The 22,765-nt window shown below is 44.4% G+C and overlaps 2 protein-coding genes across 3 annotated transcripts in view; one reads left to right on the top strand and one right to left on the bottom strand.

The window, feature by feature from the left end:
- Positions 1–22,765, bottom strand: part of LOC146811672 (microfibril-associated glycoprotein 4-like) — a 639,295-nt gene that overhangs the window by 226,989 nt on the left and 389,541 nt on the right. The window lies entirely within an intron of this gene.
- LOC146811677 (uncharacterized) lies at positions 199–22,201 on the top strand. The gene is made up of 4 exons (XM_085618646.1): positions 199–6,215; positions 12,476–12,800; positions 15,452–15,658; positions 20,038–22,201. The coding sequence occupies exon 1, from the start codon at positions 1,017–1,019 to the stop codon at positions 3,039–3,041; it is 2,025 nt and encodes a 674-aa protein (XP_085474772.1). The 5' UTR covers positions 199–1,016; the 3' UTR covers positions 3,042–6,215; positions 12,476–12,800; positions 15,452–15,658; positions 20,038–22,201.

The raw sequence follows: 22,765 nt of genomic DNA, 5'->3' as shown, positions 1-22,765 counted from the left end.
GTTACGTTTCCTTCTGAATACATCAGTATGTGTCATTAAAAAAAGAAAATGGCATTTTCTTTTACCCACAACCATTATCATATGTACTTGGGCTAAAGCGTCGATTCCTCCGTTGCCAGCTCGTACACTCCGTGTTTTGCGAGTCCCTTTTGTGGGCGGGGCTTTATTTGGCCACGGGAGCGCGGTTTCTGCGGGGCTGATGGGAGATCTGGTGCGCATTTGTTCGCGCTGGGAGTGAGTTCTGTCTGGGGAGGTCGAATTGGCCTGCCGATATTATCCCCACCGGTAACGGAGGGATCCCTATAACGAGAGCGAGCTAAGTAGACCCCCCCCCCCCACTGAATAGTTGTACACCTGCCCCCTGTAGTGAGCTACCCGTACTTCCCCCGACGACGCGACCAGTATCCTGGCCAGCCACCATCTTTTACAAGACCGATGTAACCCCCCACTCTGGCTACAACTTTCCCCTAATCATATATATCCTGACTGAACGCCAATCATCTTTAATAAGCACACACCAAAAAAATCTTAGATAGCACCTCTACTCAGGATAGCTAACCTAACCCCGCCAGAAACACATCAACCCTACACGCCTGCGTTCCACACAGGCCCCCGCCTGCGTAAGCCACAGTAACCAGCAACCACCCCTTCTAGAGGCACATTATCCAACAACTCGCCCAGTCTCTCCCCCCCCCCCCACCAGCCCATGGGGTGCACCGCCATTTACGCTGTTCTATGTAGATAACCTGGAATGAAAAGTCTCTTGGTGCGATAACTCAGTTCGGTTGAGCTTCTGGGATAGACCATGTAGTGTCTTTTTTTATAACCCACAAATATACTAATAGGATTTTTATGACAATTGCATTGGGAGGTATGCTGAACTGATTAGGTTGAGACCCCAGCTTTCATCCGGAAAGAGCGTTGTTCCCTTTTTTAACACTAGAGTATCGTTTTTCTGGAAGGTCTACTGGCACCAGCAGAGCAATCCAGCAAGGACATCAAGAAAGAAGGGCATCATGGAGCTAAGTGATGAGCAGCTCGTGCTGATGACCTGGGAGGTGGCAGTGCGAAAGGGGTGGGGATTTGTAGTCGATACCCTACTACGTGGTGGAGTGGAACTATTCTCCCCTGGTGATTCCAAGGGCCAGGGATTCTGGGGTCAGGTTGGGGATTGGTCAGACAATCCAATGGTCAGCCAGGAGTCTGGGGATGAAGAGGAGGAGATGACTGTAAAGGACCAATCCTGCCAGAATAGCAAGGAATGGCCTTCATGGTCTGGGCAGTGTCCTAGTTGTAGTGCAACCACCCTCTCTTCTCGAGAGGTGCCCACAGTGCTGAGCGCCCAGGGAAAATATCAGGCTGGGACGTCTGTGTACTCTAAGATAAAAGAGTTCATTGTTGAGGCGACCAGCGTGTTCCACAAGTATTTTTCTGGCATGCAGGTGTCGGGTAGTAAGCAGACTCTGACAACACTTGAGCCTTCAGACCCGGTTTCGATACGTGGCCTGCCAGTCCTGTCTACAGTCACTTTCGAAAAGAGGCCAAGTAAAGATGCACAGACCCAAGCCCCCTCGCGGGCATCCTCTGTTCCTGTAGATCAACTGCCTACAGATGCAATCTTCAGAGCCAGTCCGCTGCCTCAGCAGGTCGCACTGGTGCGGGCAATGCCTGTGTTGCCTTCAGGGTCAGTTACTGGGTCAGGCCCTCCAGCCGGGGTTGCTGACGACTTTAGTTGGGTTAAGCCATTAGCAGCCCATGTCCCCATGCAATTACGGGAGACAGTGGGGTCTTTACGGTTCTTTGACATGTTCGCCCTTCTGCAAGGGCAGTCCGCCAAATTCCCCGGCCAAAAGGAGGCTGCGATTGACCGGACACTTGCGAACTGGCTGAAAGCATTTGAAATAATGGGCAGCATTCTGCTAGAAGATGCACCAGATAAGATGGAGGGCTTCTTTAACTATAGTGTTACAATCCGCTGGGCCCATGACCATTTGTCCCAGGGGGCATGGCGCATCTACGATCAGCTGTTTCGTAAATTGAAAGAGGCCCATCCGGATATGAGCTGGGCAGTGGTGCACCCTCAGCTGTGGCAGAAGGTCTCCAAGCCAGTGCTGCACCCTCAAGGGGGGAAGGCAGTTGGGAAAACCTGCTCGCTGTATGATGAAGACAAATGCAAACTGGCAGGCCGCTGCCAATTTGCGCATCTCTGTTCCATCTGTGGGGGTAAGCACCCAAAGATGAAATGCAGCCGCAGCGTGCATCCTAAACCATCTTCCAGTGGGGAGGCCGTCGTTAAGCCGCAGCCAAAGGTGGGGTGTAGCACAGGGAACCTAGTTGGCAAGGATACAAAACCTAAGCATAAACCATCATTGGAGACGCTACCGGGGACTGACATTTGTAGGCATTATAACAATGGGTTCTGCAAGCTTGGGAACGACTGTATCTTCAGGCATTCCTGCTCTGGCTGCGGTCAGGCGCATTCGTGGGTAAATTGTGGCAAAGTGGAGCCCAAGAAACCTAATCTAAAGAAGAAGCAGCCACCGAATGATGAGGCAGTGATGAAGAAAAAACTCTGTCAACCCCAGCAAGGTGAATTGGTGATGGGTGACCCCAAATTTGAGCTCATCTGCCCCAAATGTGGGGGTAAGCACCCTGGTGCAGAATGTACCATTGCGAAACCTGGCGCCGAGGGGCTAAAACAAGAGAACCAAAAGAATCCCAGTGGTGGCCCAGACGACGACGAACTTTGCCATTTCTACAACCAAGGGGAATGCAGGGTAAGGAGGAAAATGTGCCGCTTGAAGCATGCTTGTTCCGGCTGTGGGGAAAATCACCCACGGGTGATGTGTAGCAAATCTCCGCCTGAGCAGTCACCGCCAAAAAAGAAGAAAAGACGTGGGAAGAAATCAAGAATACGTGTCTGCCAGAAGTACAACTTGGATAAATGCAAGTTCGGGAACCTTTGTAACTTGAAGCATTTGTGTTCCAATTGCCATCGACCACACCCAGTCGTGCAGTGTGGCACAGTATTCCATCTTTGAACACAAGATGTGTAGAAACTCGGAGCTGCTTCTTAAAGACTAAAAGCTCCTCCGTGAACTCTACTCTTATAAGTGCTGCCTACTCTTTGGTGTCTATTTGTTGCAAAAGCAGGTAACCTGGCTGTTGCTCCTCGATGCCTCCATTTAAGTATGAATGTTAGTTTCGTTTTTCCATGGAAACACACTAGACTTTGTTTACATAAGTCATTCTTAACCTTTTGGTTCTTTTGCATGTTGGTTGATGTTTTATCATTTGTTCCCGTTTTATAGCCCCTACGGAGGATAGACGTTGCAACCTTTCTGCTCTTGATAGCCTAGTTTTACATAGGCTGTAATTTAAGTCTTTCTTTCTTTGTTATAATCCCCATGGTCGTGCACATGGCACATTGAGCACCTTTACTGTTTTGTTGCCGCCTGCTCTTCCTTAGTGTTGCTGTCTGAGAGAAACTTTGTAGTTCATTCGCCCCTGTTATATGCTATCATGACTCCTAGTTCTGAGACTCGTATTTTTCTGAAAAATACTTGTCTTGTATATTACGACTGTTTTAATAATTTGAAAGTCTTCGATTGAAATTTTGTAACATCCCTGATGCTTGTAGCTGAAACCTTCCATATTTTTGTTTCTCTAGGAATTTTAACCCGTGGCTGTTGGGAGGGTTTGGCCTCCAGTCCTGGACTTGATGCCTTGCCAGTCATTTGTGCATAATGAAATCTTCTCTGGTCTGCTGGCTGTACATGTCCCTCTTCTCCCCAATATTCCTCTTGTAATTTTGTTTAGCATCTTGGAGGTTCTTCAGTGGATTCCCACAATCCTATTTACCGGTTTGGAGACTTAGTCTGCACCTGGCATTTTTTTAGTGGTCTGAATTTATACTTTGTAGAATTTATTATAAATAGGTATTATTTCCTATAAACTAAATACAAGGAGCACAGTGTAAGCATACTGTGGAGGACTACCCAGCTTGTTTGGGCGTTGTTTCATTTGCGTAAGGATGAAATGGAGATTCACAGATAATTTTATAGGACAATCATTACCCCCTGTCAGCTTCTAGATAAAAGATTGGATATCAGAGTGAGGCTGACAGGCCCACAGATACTTTGGGTAGTAAGTCTATCTCCCTGACGCCCTGTATGCCAACATCCTTACCAAACTCTGGGGCATATTATCAAGAACAGCGATACCATTATCGCCGCTTTATCAGCAGGAAACTGCCGCTAAAGCGGCAATAAGGGGCTTCATAATATGCCCTATAGAATTCCAATAGAAGCCCAGGTTTGATGTCCTTCACACCAGAACATGGGCTTCTATTAGAATTTTCTGCGGCATATTATCGAGCCCCATATTGCCGCATTAGCGGCAGTTTCCTGCCGCTAAAGCGGAGATAATGTTAACGCCGTTCTTGATAATATGCCCCATTGTCTCTTTAATATGCATTGATCAGAAAGAACGTGCCACCATTTGAAAAGTAATTTTTGGCTTGAGTTTGCATGGCCGCAAAAATCTCTCGGAAAGCTAGGTTCCACTTACTTTGTGATTACCAGGAGCTGTGGTTTCATCTCACGCAAGATACCGTTGAACGATGAGCACAAATCACACTTTCAATCCTGTGATGAATGCATCTTTAAGTATGCAAAGGAAATCGGGGTTTACATCTCTTTACTGATAATGTTCTGCTTAATTTGTTAACCAGAGTGGTCCGCCATTTCCAGTGTTGGAGAATTTTTATAGCTAATATTAGAAACTGCTAGGACCTTGTTCTCCTTTGCACTGCCTGTAAATGTAATCTGCTTGAGCTGGGCTTCTCTGTACAGCAGTTGTTATGGCCTTAAACACTCTAAATTGTTTGACTTTTCCTTGTTTTTAGGACCACCTCAATCTACATTTGCAGCTGATTACTGCATGTCTATTGTTTGTCTTCTCATATATATTTTGTTGAAAGTTTTGCCCATCCTTTTAGTGATGCAGGTTCATACCGCTTTCTCTAGACAATTGTGTTTGTGAGCTGTGCAGCGGAATCTTAAGAAAACGTGTTACAGCTATCAAACGTAGACAGGAATGACGGGTCAACAGCAATAAATAAGCCAATGAAGGAGTTTAAGATTTGGAGGGAGACTAGTATCGGGTTATAATTTCAGGGAGCCTGGAACTTCATTAAACTATTGCAAAATATCTTTTACACGCATATTCTAGTTTTGGAAAGCAATCCCAAGTAAGCTATGTTAATCTGCTGGTCTCATTTTCTCTTCAGCATCACCTCCCTATTAGAAGTCTCAAAATTAGTGCATTAGCCAATATGCAACTCCCTACTCGCACTTAAAATCTTCCAACAGCTCACTCCATGCAGAAACCGTAAGGGTGCCCTTCAAAAAGTACAGTACTCACCGATACTCCTGTTCCATGCCTCCATAAATCAAAATTGGTAACAAGGCATTACTGTTGGAACTGGAAATCAAGCTCACAAGATCCAAAAGGCATAGTTTGTATCTAGCGCAAAGAAAGTCAAAAAAGGTTAGGATGCCTCTTGCACTTCTGTACCACAATGGTTGTCAGTAGGCGTCTGCTAGATGAGATAATGAACTAAGTCAAATTTCTTTTCCATCCGCTCACCCGTTTGATTCGCCCTCTTATTGACATGGTCGTCACAACACTTGACTCCTCAAAGCTGCAGTGGGTACCCATAGCTTTAAACAAACCGAGCTGCCTTTACTGCCACAATTGACATGTGATCTGCCAACCCCTCTTACCCACCGCCCCCTTTTGACTTAAAATAGCTTCCGCGTATTGAGCACATACAGGAAGATGGACTTGAACCTAATCAGAACTCACAACTTAAAATGTAATTGGCCTACAGGATTTCCCAATGTTTTACTGGCTGATTCCATTCTATTGCATCCCAATGACCCTAACCTCAGACCAATCCATCCTAGTCTTGTCCCTCTGATTAAGAAGGTTCTTAGTGACCTGACTTCAGGATAGCTCCCACATAATAGCTACGTTTTATGTTGAAAAAGATAACCATAAATGTCTTTAAAAAACGCAAAAAGACAAAGTGCTTTTATAACATTGACTTTTATGGCACTACTGCAACTGGAAGGAACAAAGATCTGGTGTAGCAGAGAGCCAGCTGGGCTGACTAGATTAATTGTGGAACCATGATGGCCTAGAATGGAAAGGTAAGGAATGCTGAGATTGTGGACGGAGTGATATTTTCAGGGGTGAGGTTTTAAAAGGAACGGGAGGGACGTGGGCTGCTGGCATTAGGATGGGTTTGGTGAGAACTCCGTTATGTTCACTGGAGTGGGGTTAGTGTTAAGAGGTGAGGTAGAAAGGTGTAGTGTCTGAAGACCGTCTGATACAGTCCACTTCCCACTATCATGCTTTCTTTTGCTCATTTTGGCATACCACCTGCTTTTTTAGGTCTCGCCTGCGTAGGCTGCGCGCATGCGCAGTCTCGCTGGCGAGATTTAATGTGATGTGGGTATTTCTGTTAGGGGCGTTAAGCCCCGCCCCTCTTTTCCATTGGCTGGCGTCACCGTTTATGCTAAAGGGTGGCCAGCCATTGGAAAAGAGGTGTTGGTGACGTATTTGCTTGGCTTTCTGAGCTGTCCCATTTGGACTGCCTGGCCTGCTTTGCGTTCGCCGCAAAAGGTTTCTTATCTTTATGGGGCCAAACACATGGCCCCATAAAGACAAGAAACCCATTAACAGGCGAGGCCGTCCAAGTGGCTCGGCAGAGAAAAGCACGAGCAAATACGTCATGGAGATCTGCTCCGTGCCCGCGGTCGACACCCGCCACAAACCGACACCGCCATGTTGAACAGCAGCTGCCTTCTTGGAGGAGCGAAGAGGAGCGCCGTGCTGCAGCGGAGCGTGTGCTGTGGAGGGCCACGCCCCCCCCCCCCCCCTCCCCCCCTGCTTGGGGAAGCGGACTGCGGGTGTAGCGACAGCTACAGCTCTGACTCCAATTTCAGCCCCTGCATCCCGACTGCGGAGTCTCCGCTCTTCCTGGTACTGGAAGCTTCCCCACCTGCCACCACTGGTGTAATTTAGGAGTCGGTGAGTTCACAACTACCACGGAGCGTGTGTACTAACAGTCAGCGGCCCAATGCCCTTCATGTGTGCGTCCTCCCATTGCCCTGTATCATGGCTTTCACACCTGAACTTCTCTTTGGCGGTCATGTGTGCGTGCTCCTACACAAAACATTCCCAAATCCTCTGGGTGAGCACTGAATACATACATCCCCCCCCGAAGTCATTGCTGGGTGCACAAACACTAATATATTTACTGTTGTAAAGAGTGTGTTCACACGCACTAACATCCCATTGTCCTCAGTGTGCGCTCCTACATTAAAAATCTGGGTTTCCACTAGCATGAGGTCACACTATCACCCGAGAGCCTCCTGAGCCGGAATGTGAACTCACACCCTGCACGCCCACGAGTCTAGTGTCTGTGTTCACGCAGATCGTCTAGGAGCACATACGAGTGTTTGTTCACACTCAACATACAAGGGCATGCAGTGAGTGTCTATTGACAAGCTGAGCATCTGCAAATACTTAATGAATGTGAAATCACACAAAGACCATCAAAGAGCCCGTTGTGAGTGCCTGCTCGCAGTGAATATTCAAGTGTCTGTACTGAGTGTGTGACACACTGGATGTTGAGCAGACGCTGTACCGAAGTCAGCAGCTCTGTTACGCCCCCCCAGTAAATATGCTTAGTTAATAATGCCAACACCCCTTCCCATTTGAATATCGCTCCAGAGAGCTGCTAGAAGACATCTTATGTAAGTAGGCGCTTGCAAGAAATTGTATTTGTATCTAGCGCTTCCTATCCCTGAGGAGGCGGCTTCGATGCAACAAGCCTTTGTTCCAGAGCCGGAATCCCCTCTCTGCTTGGTCCTCGGGAAAGGATGGTGGCCCTCGTACAGCACCGCCCAGCAGCCTCTTAAAATGCATGGATTCTGCAAGCAGCTGAACTCTCACTGCATCAAAGAGTGGCGCTGCGGGTGGTCAAGATCCCGTTTTCAACCCGGTGGTTAGAATCCCATGACGTCACAGCCACACCCCCGGGTTATCTTCGTAGTTCTATGTCTTTGCATGAGGTTATTGGCTGACCCGCTGTCTCGAACATCAATAACGTAAAGAGGTTACAGGAAAAGGTGCATAAGAAGGAACTGATGACAACCAAGCACATTAAGGCACAAGCACAGCCAGGCATACACACATACGCTCAGCACACACACACATGCACGCATACACCCAAAAACATGTATATACCCTTAGCACAAACACAATCACGCGCACAGCCACGCGCAGATGCAAACACGCATGCACAGTTTGACACAAACTCTCACACGCGCACAAAACACCCAAGGCGGATTTCCTTTGTGCTGTCAAACGGGCCTTCCTCTCCCACAGCGGCACACGAAACAGGGCCTTTCAGGGGTAAATAATGTGTCAAATCTACGCGGGAAAGTAGGCCACAAGCCGCCTCACACTAGCCACTGGTGCAGTGTCTGATCAAACACATGCCATCTTGGGCGACTAAATATACACACACAGGGCAGGCTGTGGGAGCTCTCGCTGTATTTTTACTTGTGACATTTGACACCACCAGCTGGAGTAGCGGCATATAAGTGGAAGAACCAATAAATAAAACAAAAGACACTCCGTGCACTGGAAATAATAATAAAAAAGCACTGCCACAGCCAATGGGCCTCGTGTTTAGAGAGCTATTGGCTTTGTTAATGTTTTTAATGTGTTGCAGAGCATTGTGAATGCTGCGCAGCATGTTTAAAAGTTATAAGTAATAATTAGTGTTATAACCATTTGTCACTTTATATATGACCTAGAAAACATTATATACAACTGAAGTATCATAATACAAGTATTTGCAATGCAATAGGTCTTGCATTTATGCAAGTTTAAGCTATTGGCATTGTAAATGACAATGCCTTTTATTTATGTTTAAAAAACATAAATAAAAGGCATCGTCATTTGCAATGTCAATAGCTCAAACTTGCGTAAATGCGAGACCTATTGCATTGTAAATGCTTGTTATCTTTGTGAAACTTGTCTAATGATTCCTATAAGGGTCGCACCAACTTTTATCCTTGTTTGGTCCCAAAACCGAATTCCTTATTCTTCTGTAGGAGGCTACTCCACAAAGAGCCAATTCATAGTTAAGGATGGTTACATACCCTGGAGGTAAAGCCAATCCATCACTCATAACTGGAAGCTATTTCTTCCCCACCCCTTAGAGCTTGTAGATGTCACTGTAATCTATGCAGAGAATCAACATTAGGACATCCAAGATGGTGGCTCCTAGTGCAAAAACAGTGCTGGGATTCCCCCTCCCCCCCGCTGCCCCCCTTAACATCCTTGCCGTAGTGCGCGCACACCGAGATTGTCCTCCAGAGATGCGGTTTTGGTTTCAGACTTTGAATCCACTTCGACCTAAATTAGCTGACTTTTATTTCGAGATGGGAAAACATGTTCTGATGGAATTTATGAATAACTGTTGGGGCGGTGTAGGTTTCCTGCGTGGTTTTGAAGAGCACGCCCACCAGCATCGAGCTCACTGTGTCAAACTGAATGCTTTTTGACTACGCACTTACTCACTCCCGGATTGCTATTCGTATTTAAATAGTTTTTACTCTATGGGAGAATGCATGTCAGCGCGACCCCCAGATACTGTTTGTTTTAATGTCGCCGCCTTTAATTGCTCTATTGAGGGTTTTCTAAAGGGAGCGGAATACCTGTCGTCAGTGGTATGTTATATACTACACGGCTTGGGAGGGAGGGGCTTAAGCGCCATCTTGGTCAGTGTTCTGGTGTTTATGGAAGCTGGCCTTACAAGCAAGGGCGCTGCAGGATGGCTGCCACGGTAAAAATCTTTTGCACTCAGGCACTTACCGCATTGCTGCTATTGGTATTTGGGGTTCACGCTCACAGGCGATCTCCTGAAGAGTAAAAAGCATTTAAAAACTAAGGGCTATGTTATCTAGAACGGGCGTAACATTATCGCCGCTTTAGTGGCAGGAAACTGCCGCTATAGCGGCGATAAGGGGCTTGATAATACGCCCTAGAGAATTCCAATAGACTCCCATATTTGATGTCCTTTTCACCAGAACCTGGGCTTCGATTGGAATTTTCTAGGGCATATTATCAAGCCCCTTATCGCCGATTTAGCGGCAGTTTCCTGCTGCTAAAGCGGCGATAATGTCTTCGCCCGTTCTTGATAATCTGTCCCTAATAGGGATGCAGAATAGCGGGAGTTATGTGCTAAGTGCCCTAGTGCAACAGAGTTTTTTTGTGTTTTTATTTTAATTTTATTTTTTTATCCGTGGCAGCAATTCCGCCACGCCTTTGCTTTTAAGGCCAGCTTCCATAAACACTGGAACACTGACCAATATGGGCACTATCTGTTCTACTGGCCTTGGAGTACTGTTGCAAACAAATTGAACTAGTTTTATTGAGCAGTAGGAATAGATCTTTACAGTTTAAATTGTGGTATGAGTTTTATTACGCTCCAGTACTGCTACATAGATCAAATTGAACAAAGGATCCTTGAGGTGAGCCGGGGACAATATTTTTTATATGGCCTGGGAATGTTAAATATAGGAGTAGTGGACACTGGGTCCAATCATCATTAAATCCAACCCAAAAAGAGCAAGCCAGAGCCACCGTGTTAATGTTAAAACTGATTCAGCACAGTAAAGGTGATTGGGTTGCTGATGTTCCTGTTCTGGGGAACCTTGGCAACTCTGGCTGTAAGTCCCTTTTGTAGCAGATCTAATATTTACTTGCCAATGTTGGTCTAATGTGAAGAGACTGAGAAAGGATAGCATGGTATGTTCAGTGTAATTATTGATGGCTGAAATTGTACTGTAATTGCATTTATATAGCTCTTACTACCCCATACGAAGCGTCAAAGCGCTTTTTCGGCGAGTAGCACGCTACTCCAGAACCCATAAAGGATTAGTGTTAAATTTAGTATAGTGAAATATGAAAGTAATTTGAGTGGTGGATAGGTTAGTCAGTTATTTGGATTGAGAAGGATAGTGGAGGAATAAGAGTGAAAAAGGTTTGCATTTATATAGCGCTTGTTACCTCTGATGGGGTGTTGAAGTGCTTTTTTGTCGAGTACCACGCTACCCTGGAACCCATAAAGGATTAGTGGTGAATTATTATAGTGAAATATGAAAGTAATTTGAGTGAAATAATTCAGCCATTCCCTCAATCTCCTTTTGTTTCAAAGTATCAGTTGATGGAGTTCTGAATGGTCATCTTGTTTCTACATGCAGCCCTTACATGGATGAGTACTGTATGGCAGTTTTACATATCTGTCTAGTTTGTGCTCGCTGCATTCCTCATATTAGTCCCTGGATAGAAAATCCAGAATTATTTTAATATTGGAGCAATGTCCCACATTCATAGCAGGCATCCTAACCGTCTTGGCAGTGATCCATCTCCTGCCATGAGCTTTAGATCTATTCTAGGGCCTACACAATTCAGTCTGTCACTCATTTGCTATTAAAAAAACAACATTGTAGCCACCCAACCCACCCTGCATTTTCCAACAATCCCTTTTGATAATCTGCTGAAGATGCTACATGTTTTTGAGGCATACATCAGTACAGGAGTCTGGTGGCCAGGAGGTGCACAAGTGTGCTGCTACCCATAGTCAAGGAGAGTACTTGTCCCCAGAAACCAAGAAGCGGGTGGATAAGGGTTTGTGGTAGCTAATTTTAGTTTCAGTTGCACTAGTGTTTTTAATCGCTTCATTGCAGCGTGTCTGGCCTACAGATTGTTCCCTTAAAATCTATGCTGTCTGCCATAGCTGGGGCCATACTTGGCTAACCTTGCCCCCTCAGGCTTTTTTTGGAGTAAAATGTGTTTTGCCTTTTCTACATCAGTTGTTTAACCTGGAAATTGTGAGCATCTTCCGAAGGATACGGTGTACTTGAACAATGTATTTTTCCCTTTTGCACATGACAACCTGCATGTACATTGTACCTGGGTGACTGCCCCAAACTATTTGGGTTTCTTGTGAGCTTGGAGAATATACATACAGTCCTTGCCTAACTAGTTTCTACCTAATGTCCTAGCCAAGCTAATTTTATTGTGTTGGGCATTGCGTAAATACATGATTGCCTTGGCTGCAAACATTAGATGTCTGTTTAAATGAATGTGCATAACTGGTAAAGCTAATACCAGCTTCTCTCTTCCTTCTGGCAAAGCACAGGAAGGTGTATTCTGATTGGGAAAGTGTTACATGTTTATAGAATGCTTGTGCTCCCAAAATCATTATGCAAACTTGCCCATATCCACCGGCAGTTGTTTTTGATGGAAACATTTAGCAACCTCGAGAGACTTAAGTGAGAAATGAGATACTGCTGGTTACGGTTCTAACCAATTCATTGTCTTACAGGAAGTGTCACATCAGCAGGAGGACTTCATCAGAGACCTAGCACGAGCCTGAAGAAATACACTGCCCTCACCAAGAGGACAAAAAGGAAGAACCAACTAACAGATGCTTGTATTGATGATCTCTAAAATAAGTGATCTGATCTGATTTGAAGTACAAGGTCCATGCGACTGAGCTCAGTAGAAACGAGCCAAAAAATAACTGTATCCTGAGACCGCTGAATTGTGGACAAGCAGATCGCGCATACAAGCTGGGTAAGCCTGCATTACCCTGGACATGTCCTGTGCCATCTCTAGCTTTGTGGGGAGCAGGATTGGACCCTTTTCAGGTGAGGAGACTTGGGTGTTTTTTTCCTTTTCTTTTTACTCCAGGTCTTGTGGTAGTCTCTGTTGGCTTTGGCCTAGTGCTGATACCCTTTCTCTTCAGCCCTTACTGTTCTGAGGATATACTTGTATGACATTGTGTTGTGCCTAGCTCCATATCCCAGTACAGTGGTCCTTAATACTGAATATTTGGGTACAGTGGATGCCTCTCCAACCAGAAATCTTGCTGGTCTCTGGCCAGTATTGACATAGCAGTCCTTGACGTTTTTCTACATTTAAGATGACCTACTTGAGTACTAGTCGAACTCCAGAAGCAGTAGATTCCCTAGTTGAACTGTTACTGAGGCTTGGATCACAGCTGGCTTCACCTATAACAGTGTATCATTGTGGACAAGAATATTTGACCTCCGGTAGCCTTGTTAACTGCTCACTGAGACTTTGTGAACTACCCCACCCTGCTCTAAATTTTCACTTTGAACACTGTCTGCCCTTTTCTTGTTTAGAAAAAAAAAATTCTATTTGAACCAGCTTACTTGCTTCTCAATCCTCTGAGTTCAAATCCACTAAACACTGACTTAGTGAACATTGCACCCAGTCCCTCTTAAAAACGATGCAAGATAGCCGACTTTTCATAGCGTCGGACATTGTGGTATTCTTTGAACCAGTTAGTGTTGTGTAGTTTCCACTTTCTAGTAGGAACTGCACGTTTGTTGGGCAGCATAAATGTAAGGATGGTGCCAGACTGATTCCGTGCACCCCCTCAGGATATGTTGACCTAGAGCCCAGCTAGCTCAGTGCCACCATAAGCACCCCTAAACCTAGACAGGTAGCTGATGGCTTGGACAATCGCAGAACATGGCAATCCTGACTGCCCCAGGAATCATGGTAACCGATCTAGAACCCTTTTGCTTAGTCATTTGTCCTCTCCATCTGAGAAATCTACAAAGAATATTTCAATATTTATTGAACTATTGTCATTCATTTTTTTTTTTTATTTATTTTATTTGAGAGTTCGTACCGGTAAATACATATTACTAAATGGGTACATAGATACATAGAATAGAAGCATAGCATTATACCGTCATGCGAGACAAAAACCAGAAAGATTGATAAACAGTGACAAACAATACGAATTAAATTGACATGTTAAATATCGACACAGCCAGTATGTCACTCATTTGTGGTTAATTTTGCTGTCCTCCATGTAGCCACTGGGGCCCAGAGTCGCTTGCCCACATCCCTTAACTTTGCTCCCTTTAAATCATATAATGCCTCCTCAATATTATGTATACCCAACATTCTGCACAACCACATTTGAAAAGTTGGGGCTTCTGTATCCTTCCAGGCTGCGCTAATTAGAATCCTAAGAACTGCTACAGAGATAAAAACTAAAGCTTCAGCCTCGATACTTGTATTTAGTTTCACGTCACAGCCAATTATTATCAGGGTCGGGGATAGGTTAATTTTGACATCAAGTAGCCCCTCTAAAAACCGTGTTATTTCAGTTTTGATTGATTTCAATTTTTCACAGCCATAGAACATGTGTATAAGATCTGCTGTACCTTTTCCACATCTGGGGCAATTACTATCTGTCGCTTTCCCCCACGAAAATAGTTTTTCGGGCGTGTAAAAAAAAAAAGAACTATTGTCATTCTTTTATAGAATGTGCTACCATGATCAGATAAACTTAATTAGAAGTATAAGGACATTGAACAAAATGAATAGTTCCACCATCTTGCTAAAAGTGTACTTATGCAAGCATATAAAATAATATAGAAATATAGGGTATTCCTACTATGCATTCCCTAACCTAGATGCCTAGGGTGTGTGCGTGTGCTCAGCCAAGAATCCCCTATAAGATGACTTAGCCCCCGTTACCTGAAGGGAAAGTATTTAGGTCCCCGTCTTGGTCGCAGGTTGGACATGTCTCCTTGCAGAGGGATCACCAAGCAGCTGGGCTGAGGTTCCAGCATGTAGTGACCGTGCAATGACAGCAAGTGATCGTCTGCCTCAACCTCGAAATGCATTTTTTATAACAAAAAGCATCCTTGCTCCTGAGCGGAGACCTTAGTCAGGCCACCATCGTTTATGATCGAAGGATAGCTGCATCATCTCATTGACCAATAACAATCACATTTGCACAATGTATGTACAGACCATGTATGAGATGTTAAAGCTGTTGTGATATTGTTCTTCCAAAGTGGAATGAGTAAGCAATGGCATTTCATGTAAACTAATCCTGTACTGTCACACGCGCACATGCGTGTCAAAAGTCAGTGTGTGAAGGAGAAGGCAATCTAGGAAACTGTGTGCATGTAAAATGGCAGTGTTTCTCCCTGGGCCTAACTGAGCCACATGATATTAGGACCATATTGGCTAGCTGTTGTCAACAGTATCCACGTTGAATCGAAGTCCACAAAGCATGCTGTGGACACCCATCCCTTTGCTCATTTATTAACTCTGGCCATAGGCCTCCCAGGCATTTTATTTTACCTCCTTTCCACATAAGCAATATTGTTTCATTTTGGGGGTGGTGGGGGCAGGGGTGGATGTGTTGTATCTTGGTCTCATAATGTGCTAGGACATTTTCGTATGCTTATCACCTTCAGTGTACTTCTTGCATTCATGTGAACACAATGTCTAATCTTTTTAACAGATATTGATTTGACAACGAATTTGAATGTAATTACTTATCATAAGACCAAACCTAAGGATGAGCTGCAACAAGAGCTGCTGTGAGTGGCTTCGCACACATTTCAAAAGATCAGTTCAAGACCAGCTTGCTAATTAGTAGGATGATTACAGAAGACCCTTTGCCCTGGAAATTAACAGCAGTAAATCCCAAGGAGACATCTTCCTTCTGGTGAGTCCAGTTCTTCTAGTTTGCTCTTGTCCAGGCCCTGGGCTCCTGTCGCTGATATCTAGAAATTAATTATCCCTACAATACAATTGCATTATTAGAGTTCTGTTTCTCATGGCGATCAATTCTCTTTCCTCGTCTGTAACCTACGACTCCTTAATTTCTAAATGACATGCAGCACCCAACCGATATGGGGACCCTTCACATCTCATTTGACTTGGATTAGTTTGAGTAACTGTTTATTTCATTGGGTCGTGGGTTAAACCGAGGGAAATCTGCTCAGTCTTGGCTACTGTGCTGTCCATTCAACAGTGGTGGATCAAACCCACTATGACTGTAACGATGGGAGACCTTTTCAAGGAAGGAAGACAACCTATTCTGGTCGAGTAGGTGTGATCTCTCAATGCATATGGATCTAGATGCAGGTGGGGGAATTACTCCTTTTGGATATGATGCCCTCACACCCTTGCGGGTGTCTTGCTTCATCATCAGGCGTTGGCTCCTCGTGAGTGTGGCGCTGCTGTCCCCCACGGGCCCCGCAAGAGGCCTGTTTAGGTCTCGCCTGACCCAGTGCAGGCGCTGGTCTGGCGAGACATTTAGTAGGTGGGTTTTGAAAGTGCTACTCACATTTTTGTGATGGCGATAAGCTAGAGTGCACGATGGAGTGCACATGCACAGCTGCTCCCTGCATTTCCCCCTCCCTTGTCGCCCAGCCATCTGCCTTGCCTGCGCCAGCCTTCAGCACCGTCTCCGCCCCTCCCCCCCATTGCTGCACGCGCATCCCTAGTCATCGCGATCACTTTCGCTTTCACAGTGATCGCGATGACTTTCGCTTCTACGGCCGATGCTTGTTTCTTTTCCTTCCTTGTATTTTTCTATTTCATTCAGCTCCAGTTCTTCTTCTTTTTTTTTTTTTTTTTTTTTTCTCTCGTCTCTCCTGCCTTCCCTTCATCCTTTAGTCTCACATTCTCCTTTCCTTCTTCTCTCGCGCGCTCCTTCGTATCTTTTCTACCTCTCTCCTTCTATGCTTCCATTGTTCCCTCCTTCTTTAATTTGTTCCCTTCCCTTTTTTATTCACTTCTTTCCCTTAACTACCTGCCTCAAAGCAGCATGGCAACCCCGCTGAGATTTGATGGGAAAGTGGTCCTTGTGACAGGAGCTGGAGGAGGTAAGAGTTCCTCCATAGTGACTGTCACTTAGATCTGCACTGTTGCTGGATACACTTTTAGGGACACTTCTGTGCTCTTAAAACAACACTATACAGTGGCCAAAACTGTTTTCTTTTACCCGATTCGCCCGGTTTGACTACCCCAAGCAGTACTAAACCAAAGGAAAACGTCACTATTCACTGTAAGAGGAATTTACGTCTCCACGCTCTGCCAGTAGCCTAGCACGCAATGTGCATTTTATAACTAAACACGCACACACTCTCACCTCTGTCTCTCCTGTGTGCGCAAAACGAAGTCACATGCTATATTATACGCAACCAGTCATGTGGCATTTTTGTACAGTCATTGCACTAAAGCTTCACGCATCGCTATGCACTACTAACCCTTTTGGTAGCGCATTGTTCCACACGCTATCGGCTAAGAGATCATTATGCGTTCAGAACACAACACTACAGTGCACCACAGACTGCCATACTGTGCTGTCCAAGTAGCGCCATGATGTGACGTGGAGCCTCGCCATCACGCACAACTTTAGGGTACACCATGCTCCCTCCTATACAGTACTCACAGCACCCGATTGTGAAGTGCATCGATCCGTAGGTAACCCTCCTCAGCACTACACCCAGAAGGTCGCCTGGTGCTATGTAATAAGGAGTTGCCAATGGGGAACATTTGCTTAATTTCCTTACACTCCTCTTCACAATAAAACACCAGTACTAATCAAGGATGTTTATGCATTTTGAGAGGCCACTCTGTTTTTGCTCCTTTATGCTAAGAATGATTGCCTCCGGGGCACGTCAGTATGCACTGTGTAGTTCGCATAAGTGTGTTTAGCGAATCGGGACATGAGTATTTAGTGAACTTGGTGCAAGTTAAAGCAAAGTTTGCGAATATATCCTGCCTCTGTCAGTTTTATTTGTTTGCACATTTACGCTACACGCTCAATTAAAGAACGGGTTTTAAATGTTCATTATTTTAAAAAGGGTAGGAGCAAACGTTTCAGCGTGTGCTTAATATGCGTATTTCAAATGGAGTTAATCAGTTTATTCACAGATGATCAGTCGTGCAAACAGGGTAAGGTTCACTTATTTGTGGTTTTAAATGTTTTCATGTTCATTTGAGATCAGAATGCTCATCTGAGTGCCAGTTCGAGACCTCTACAATGAGCAGAAGGCTGTCTACAGTTGTGCAAAGTATGTTTTAGAATTTCTGTTATGTTTTAGGAAGAGCTGGTAACCCTGCATGTGTTAAAGACTAGGCACACTACCAAGATGGCTCAGTTACAGATTTTGAATTAATTAGGATGAAAATATCCATTGCAGTTATTTTGTCATGCAGACTTTCATACCAGCATATTTATCAAAACAATTTGCAATGGGTTTTTATTCAATTATGTCTTTTAATGTCCTATAAAAGCTTATTACGGGATAGAAGATACTGCCTAGTTAAGTTGAACAACTTAGTTCCAAAAGACAGTGGTTCTAATCTCGATTCCATACTTTACCTTGTGTTTTTTTAGTCCTGGGTAAATTGCTTTGCTTTCCAGTGACTCCCTTGTCCTGAAATAGTTTGAGATTGCTTGCAAACTAACTAGCCACTGTAGTAATCGCTGTTTAAATAATTGAGTTTAACTTAAAACCGTTTGTGTTCTATAGGTTGATTAAAAAAAAAAAAAAGTGCATTGAATATTGTGTACCTTCATGATTTTTTTAGGATTTGTACATAAGAATACTAAATTCGCTCAGTTCAGGGGATTTTGGATAGTTCTATTTGACACTTTACATTTCCCCCTTTATTTGGAAGGCACCTCCTTCACGAATGTACTTATTAGCTCCGTGTTACTCTGTTTGCACAATGTCTGAAAAAAGATCCTTTCAACCAGTTCTCTTCATGTTGTTGACCCTTGGACTGGGTGAGACGGCAGATCCCGTGTTGCTGCAGCTCTCGCTGTAATGCTTTTTCTTCGCAAGGTATCTTAACTAATTACTAAGTTGAAAAACATCACAGTGCATTTAAGTTTGTTATATAATAATAACCTGGTAAAAATAATAAGTTGCTCTTCAGGCACCCCTGGGGAGCAGAGTGACTGCCGCCCTCATTGAAACAGTTAGGACTACTGAAAAACAAGCATTGGCATAGCCAATAGGTCTCGCCTTTGGGACCTTATAAGTGTTTAGCCATGCAACAGTTGGTGGTGTTGCACCAAGGATTTGTGCTGCATAACTAAATACTTATAAGGGCCCAAAAGTGAGACCTATTGGCAATGCCAATGCTTGTTTTTTTGTAGATCTTTTAAAGGAGATGCTGCAGTTGTGCATGCAGGTGTGTGGGCGTAGGGAAGTGAGTGGGCGATTTCAAATTACCTTAACGGTGCCCAGAAATCACGTTTTCTTCAGGCCTACCCGCCCCTCCCCCCCCCCCGTTTACGTTGTGTTGAGACATTTTCAAGGACCGGTTTGTGGATACCATTGGGTGGGGTGGGGGGGGGGGCCTAGAGAACATCTTTCCTTCTACCGAGACTGGTGGTATCTAACTATTCAAAATGTTGCTGAAGAAGCCTTGGCGTGAGACACAGACCATATAGCAGCAGCATCAACAATATATCCTGGTTTCTTCAGAACATGCTGTAAACTTGGCTTCTTGTGCTGCCTGTAATCTATGGAAGTCTTAAACAATGACCTGTTTTCAAAATATATATCTGGATAGTTATTCATGCTTTTTTGTTTTGTTGTTGCTTTGTGAATGTGCTGTACTTAATCACATTTCCTAACCCCAAGCTGCATCATCGAGGTAACTTTGGTTTGCCATGAGTAGTCCCTTCTGAAAATCGAGGCTCAAAGGAGGAACACTAGCACTTGGTACATGAGGTCCCTGGACACAATCGTTAAACTGCCATCACCTCCTACAGTATTTCCCTGTAGCTACGGACTGCCTCAGTGTCTGTTTAAAAAGGCCTAAAATGTTAATGAGCCATAGTCTACCAAGAGATAGCCTTCTTCTATTTTTGTCTACCCACAGATAGCTTTTTCTATTTTAGACGAAAAACTAAAATTGGGTGTTTTTCAATTTGCGTTCATTTAGTCTTGATTAAAATAAAAAGTACTCCTGATGGTACTTTTTATAGTATGGCTGAATTTTTCTATTTGTTTTATTATATGCTTTATTCTATGCTTTTAACTAAATGTTTGTTTTCTTGTTTTCTTATTTACATAGATGATACAGAACACCTAAAAATAGCAAAGCTTAATCGACTGTGGAATCAAAGCCTAACCCAGCAGCACAGCCGATCCATTGCACCAATCTGTGAAACATACGGAATAAAACGATATGAAAAAAGTCTTGACTACACAGAACCTTCGCCCTCTCACCCCAGTGGTAGATTTCCATTGACTGCAGAACAATTGCACTGCAGGAATTTTTATATATAAAAAGGTCCTAGAACCTACATATATATATTAGTTTTGCCAAGTGGCTCGCGATGTAGGCCTCTATCCATTCAAATGTAGAAAATGTCTAGAACAGCAGCAGCTCTCCAACCAATCTGACAAACTCTGGACCTTATACTCTAAAACCAGTCCATCAGATTGCCCACTAAAACAAAGGAGAAAAGAAAAAACTAATCGTGAGTTAAAAACATTCAAAAGCCAGAAGGGCAAATTTGAACCAGATGCTTCTCAAGCAACATGCAGGCTGCAAGATAGTGATCATTGCTGTGCCATAATTCTTCAAATTCCAGATATTCTGAGAGAAGGTTATCGTCCCATTTTGCAAGGATTCCTAGCCTTACCTGGCTTGTACCGATTAATCAACCGCCCAATGGAGTAGGCAGCTGTGTGCGGAATACCTACTATTCAGTCTTTCAAACTGGAAGATCTTCTTGACAGCTTTACTCCTTGAACTAGTACAGGGTTAAGAATAATCCTATATAGATGACCAGCCTGCATTCCACGACCAGGCTCTGGCAAAGGAGTACATTCAATGGGCATGCTTCAAAACTAAAAGTGAAGGGACCAGGCAAAGACTGTACCATCTCCTTCCCCTTTTCAGTAAAGAATCCAAAAACATAGGAGGCATTTGTCAGACTGCAATCCTCAACAGTGCCTACTAAAAAAGCGGCAAGGAATAATATTTGTCAGCAAGACCAAAGATGCTGGCAGGAACAGAGAGTGAGTGTACAGCTTTTAGAAGACCGGCACCTGGCAGGCTTTTACTTCTTTCACTTGCTTTGTGGCCCTGTGAAACGTTTTGATCGTGTTTGAATCGCCTCGCTGATAAGAAAGTTTACTTCTGGCATTGAATTCTCCTGATGGTCTGAGAGAGAGCATGTACTTGACACCAAGGGCAAACTAAGAATTACATGGTGGAGAACCAACTGGTGTTATGTCTGGATACTGCACCGTTACTCTGTATGACTTGGGTATAGTAGACCCTGGTAAATAAGACCTCACTGGAATGATCCACCCTACGGTCCCCCTCTCGGTGGAGCAGATGGCTTGCCTCTGTGTTAACTCCTTTGGAGGATAAAAAGGGTCTCCTTCTCCAGCCGTTTTGTGGCAGCATCCATCTGCATAATTGCTGTTGTTCATGTACGAAGGATCCAGCATTGAGTTGGGCTCCTCCGTACCTCTTCCCGAGTCAGCAGTTAGTCAGGTTTGCAGTGACCAGGAGCTCAGCTTTGAAAATAAGGAACAGAACCTTGCCTCTGATACTGCTGCATGGTGAGTAAGCGAAGCAAACCAGTGATAAGTCTAGAAACCCATCTCAGTGAACTTAACCGGAGACTGCATCAGCACGCTTTATATGCCATACTGACCATTGAATAATCCTTCTGCACACACCAAATTGTGCACTGCATTCTGATTCTGTGGAAGTAAAAAAAGGAAATGGCCCACTGGATGTAACCAACCAATCTCAAAGCCTGTCTCCGAAATAGTCTGATCGGGCACACAGACACATCAGTGCACCCACAAGGTTGGAAAAACCTTATCCTTTCTTCCTCACCCAAATGTGCATAGTGATCTCTCCCAGCACCTACCAGCTTTACACAAATACATGCCCCTTTGCAAATGTACAGAGACTTCATGGCCTTGGAGTCTACTGCTCTATTGTAGCACATCAAGAGGAAGCAGCATGCCAACAAGCAAGAGTACACCCGTGTGACTTGCGGCAACATCCATCCAGTGTGTTTAGAAGGCACAGAAACTCCATTTAAAAATCCTCACCTAAATGCAAAAGCTAAGACTAGAGGGGCGCATAAGCACCCCAGGGATCATATGGACTACTGAACTCCTCCACCATGCTTTACCTTTTTTTTCACTATGATTTTATACCCCAGAAACTTTGAGGCAGAGGCTAAATAAATGAGTTTTGTAATTAACATGAATTTGTCGCCATGGAAAAAGTGTCCTGTAGTGATCTGTTGGAGTCTGATGTGCATGAAATGGATAGCTGCTGGCAAGGAAGCTTGTGATTGTTAGTGTGCATGCTTTTGCTGTAGGAATGCTGTCTGGTATTGCTATGAAAGCTGGAGAAAAGGCAACGCACAGCCACATGCCTAGAATGTTTAAGAATGTATATCCTCATATTCCACAATGGCTCCTGAGATACTCATGGCCTCAAGCCTGTCCAACAGATATGGTCTTTGAGTGAGCCTGGCTTTAACTCTAATCACAGGCAGTGTGGTCTCTCGATCAGCCTGATCGCAAGTGCAACTATTTAGCAGACTGTTCAACACGGTTGTTAGCCCTGTAGTCCAAGAACAGGAATCTGGTAGCCCATCTGAAAATCAAGGTTGTTGGCATGTCACTGCTCCCAGTCCACTCCTCCATATGGATGCATTCTTTGATGGAGGGGGCGGGCATTGGATAATGTCCCATCCATACAGCACTGTTTTACCCCCTCATACTTGAGAGCATGTATCAAGGGATGTTGAACACCGTCC

The sequence above is a fragment of the Triturus cristatus genome, chromosome 7 (assembly GCF_964204655.1).
Source record: "Triturus cristatus chromosome 7, aTriCri1.1, whole genome shotgun sequence".
Classification (NCBI taxonomy): Eukaryota; Metazoa; Chordata; class Amphibia; order Caudata; family Salamandridae; genus Triturus; species Triturus cristatus.
The sequence above is the reverse complement of the archived record's forward strand: the minus strand, read 5'-3'. Positions and strand labels throughout refer to the sequence as shown.

What these genes read in the sequence shown, in the direction of transcription:
- LOC146811677 (XM_085618646.1), top strand. Translation starts at nt 1,017, where the DNA reads ATGGAGCTAAGTGATGAGCAGCTCGTGCTGATGACCTGGGAGGTGGCA.